Consider the following 4095-nt stretch of genomic DNA (forward strand, 5'->3'; position numbering starts at 1 on the left):
TCCTTTTGCATTTTCATCAGATCCAGTTCCCCATATATCATTTTTCTTTAGAATTATTCAGTATCTCAACGATTAAAATGAAGAAAATGTTTAAATTGAGAAAAGTTAATTTGAATGCAAAAATTCTTTTCTCAAAAACTCTATACTTGAATATATACGCGTGTCATTAATTCACTGAAGTTTCTTTTAAAATTATTAGTTTTTAATAGCCATTTTGAATTTTTCTTTCATGCATACACCATTCTATTAATGAATACATGAATAGAAATAATTCTTTTTTTTAAGTTAAAATTTGTATAAAAAATTATTCAAAACATATATATATACAAATATTCTTTAATATCCACATTTTTATAACACTGATCTCTTTTGATATTAGAAAATTAAATTAAAAATTTGTTTTAATTACATTATTTTCAAAGTTCCAAAATTTTATCCAATTTGTACAAGTAAATTTATCGCACTCTGATCTCTCTTTACGTTACAAAATTTATCGATGAAGTGATCATTTAACGTCTAACTACAGGGTGGTCCTTTAAATAATTCACAAACATTCAGACAGAGGATTAAATGTCAGTGGCAATGGTCTTTAAAGAGTGGCACACAAAAGAGCGCTTTAAAGGACCTACTTTTCAGTCGTCGAGCCGAGTGCTCTTCCTTTCTCCCTCTCCAGCCTGGCGTGTGCCTCTTTTCTACCCCCGTCTACGTCTTTCATGTTTCCTTTTCCCGGCTTCTTAGGATGGAACCGAGCTACCACCAACGCTTTCCACCGACTGTCGAGAGTGAAAATTACGACTATGCGTAATTTCGCTCGAATATTATTCACTCTAGACGAAAAATGAACCAGTCTTATTACCATTCCAAGAGAGAAATTATCTCATTCGTTCTCGCTTCACGCGATTTTATTTCATCGAAATGAGATTTTACAAGAGAAATACACGTTTCTTAAATAATTATTGATCCTCTTCAATAAAATTGAAATTTAAAAGAGATTTTTTCCACTGGAACTGCCTTTCAAAATATTACTAAAGTCGAACTTTTTCTCAAATTCTGCAAGAAAAAAAAATAAGATAAGTGGAAGTGGAAAAATAAAATAAAAATAAAATAAAATAAAAATAAGAAGTGGAAAAAAAAAATTAATCTTGAATAAGAAGTATATACGTGAAAAATTGCGAGTATTGCTAGTCGATGAAACCTTGCCCTCTGGATTTATATTTTCATTGATCGGTGATAAATTGGGACACTCGCAAAAATTTCGAACAGATCCACCGTAGAGCGATATTTGATCAGCTGAATAAGAAATATCCAAAAATTAAAGATAAATTCATCAAGAAAATAGAATAAAAGAATAATACATACCTTTCAATTCAGTCATATTCTCATCGATACAGAAACTTATTTCACTGTTATCAGAATAATCATAGTGACCAGGAGTAAACATACTGGAAGGATTAGGATTATTCTGGTCGAGTTTCCATACAGAAGACTCCTTCCTCCTTATTATTGATCCAGGAGATTGATTCATCAATGGAATTTGAATTTCTCTTGGGACGACTAAATTATTATTTGAAATAAAATAATATTAGATCCAGATAGATTATTCAAAAATATATCAGAAGCTTTTAGCCTCCTAGATAACTTAATTTAGATTACATTTTTCAATTTTTTTAATTGAAGGCACAGTGTAATGAAATGTCTCGATTCTCGAGATTCTTGGACGTGGAGATGGTTCGACCGAACAGCTCTTCGTCCTCTCTAATAGAATACCCTTCATTGGTGATGCCACGGATCTCTCTGAGCTGGAAATCAACTTCATTTTCTTTGCCACCGGTTCATCCCTCTCCTTCTCAAGATCCTCGCAACGTTGGTCTGTTTGCTTATCTTTGGAAAGACCAGATGACTGGTCTACGTGCTCCAGTTCCTGGTCCATTCGTTGTTCCATTTCCTCCTCGACTGCATCGATCGGTTCTGAGCCTATATTTCCATCCACCTCGCTGGCCACATCTTCCTTCTCCGCTTCTTGCTGCTCTTGGTCCAGGGAAGAACTTCTTGAATCGATCGGTTCCTCGTAAGAAAGCTTCTGATCTTTTTGGGCTTGAACTTCGGTACGGGATGGTGGTTGAATGGAATTTTCTTCCGTTAAGCACATTTCTTCCAACATCAGGGTATCCACCGATAAAGTATCTAAATTCATTAATTGTTTTCACAAGTTTTAATTTTAAACGATTAAAGATAATAATTGTGATTGTTTTTTTGTTGTAAGGGAGAAAAAATTATGTTTAAGGAGAGGTTAAGTATGCGAGGGAAATCGAGTTATTAAATTTAATTCAATTAAATCTAGGATCGCCGAGTATGAGGAAGGAGAAAAATCCTTCTCCAAAGAATATCTCACGATAAAACGAGAATGTGCACCTATGGAATTCTCATAATTTCTTTTCCAACCGTCTGGGAAGCCGATTCCCGGCCTAGGGCCGTAAATCGTGCGCATGTGGGAGAAATTAATCTTTGGCGGTGGCATTTCCAGCAGTTTCAACGCTCGATCCCTCTTTTCTTCCTCTTGTTTCTTCAATCGCATGGCTAGCTAAGAAGAAATCGGAAATAAGATGCTGTAAGAAGTCTATACACCAGGGAAAAATTGAAAATCTTGAGAATATATGAAAAATCATGGCGAGAAACCTCCGTTTCAATCGTGTTCAACTCCTCCTTGCGTTTGTCGACATTTCTATCGAGATCTTTCAATGTTTCAACTAGTCTGGTATAATTTGAAATTGCACGCGCAAGTATGATGATTTTTGCGCGCATTCTGAGCCACGCGATCCGCTGTTTTTGCTTCAAAATCTTCTCGAATTCGTTAACTTTGTATTCCAAGACCATCTGATCGATTTGAAGCTTTTCCATTTTTATTTTCGCCTCTTTTCTGTCCTTAGCTAAAGGGAACTCTTCATATTTTCTCTAGACAATACATCGAAATTCGGTCTTTTAGATTTCTTGTCTCGAATATTGCGTTTTAAGGTTATGAGAATTACATACGTGATACGATTCCCACACTTTTTCGTAGTTGTTGTATATATTTTCATAAAATTCACAATCCACTTTCATAATTTTATAATCGTTATCCAAATTAAGCTTCATTAGCTCGATTTTATTAGAAATTTCAATCATATAATTTCTTTCTCTATTAAAGATATTTTCAAAGATCATGTTTGCAAATATGATGAAATTATATAATGTAATTGATATGTTTTATAAAAGTCATTATTTTTTACATACTTGCTCAGAGAGTTACTTAAAATTAGAATATTTTCTTGAATATTCTTTGTGTTTTCTTTCAATTCTTTTCTCGTTTGCAACTGCATTTTCACTTTAACTTTGAAGTCTTTTATCTGTCTTACAAGTTCTTGAGAAAATTTACAAAAAAAAATCTTCGAGCAATTACATTCGATAATATTAAGAAAATAAATGCATTGATATAAAATAAATATTATCTATATTATATTAAATAAAAAAAAATCTTATTTTATTTTATTAATAAGTAATTTTTATTAATAAAAAATATCGATAGATGCTAAATTTCATAAAAAATATTCTAACTACGCCATATTTGAAATAGTTATTGCCGATCGTTTCGATATTTAGCTTCAACAAGTTCTTTCATTGTTCGAGCAATGAATATATCGATAAATCCCATATATCATCCATTGATGTGTAAATATAATATTATTTTCAACAAGAAACGGAAATAGGATAATAATAAGAAAAAAAGCATACCAGAAAATATGTACTTGAATGTCTCGATTTCCATGAGTAGACAGGTTTCCAACATAGTCATAAATTGTGGATCGTTACAACTGATTTCATCTTCCATTTTCACTGTACAACAATATTTTCACGAAACACTACTCAAAATTAAGTACAAACTTGAGAAAAAGTACAAAAAGAACGGAAAAATTCGTTACGCAGTAACACTTACACGACGTTGATAGAAATTGACATGGGGGTTTATTGAAATTATAACACACGCTCTAATTGGCTGGCGCGCTATATAATAATTGGCTGGCGGACTATGTAATAATTTGCGCCAAATTTAAATCGTTT

The 4095-nt window shown here is 32.5% G+C and overlaps 1 protein-coding gene across 1 annotated transcript; it reads right to left on the reverse strand.

The window, feature by feature from the left end:
* On the reverse strand, positions 1 to 3865 carry LOC102672216. Its single transcript, XM_031512351.1, is given in 9 exon segments — positions 1 to 1050; positions 1162 to 1290; positions 1360 to 1554; positions 1654 to 2184; positions 2413 to 2581; positions 2677 to 2952; positions 3031 to 3245; positions 3248 to 3397; positions 3769 to 3865. Coding segments are annotated over 9 exon segments (1830 nt in total). The 3' UTR covers positions 1 to 982.
* Between the last annotated feature and the right edge of the window lie 230 nt (positions 3866 to 4095).

The sequence above is a fragment of the Apis dorsata genome, unplaced genomic scaffold (genome assembly GCF_000469605.1).
Source record: "Apis dorsata unplaced genomic scaffold, Apis dorsata 1.3 scaffold_416, whole genome shotgun sequence".
Classification (NCBI taxonomy): domain Eukaryota; kingdom Metazoa; phylum Arthropoda; class Insecta; order Hymenoptera; family Apidae; genus Apis; species Apis dorsata.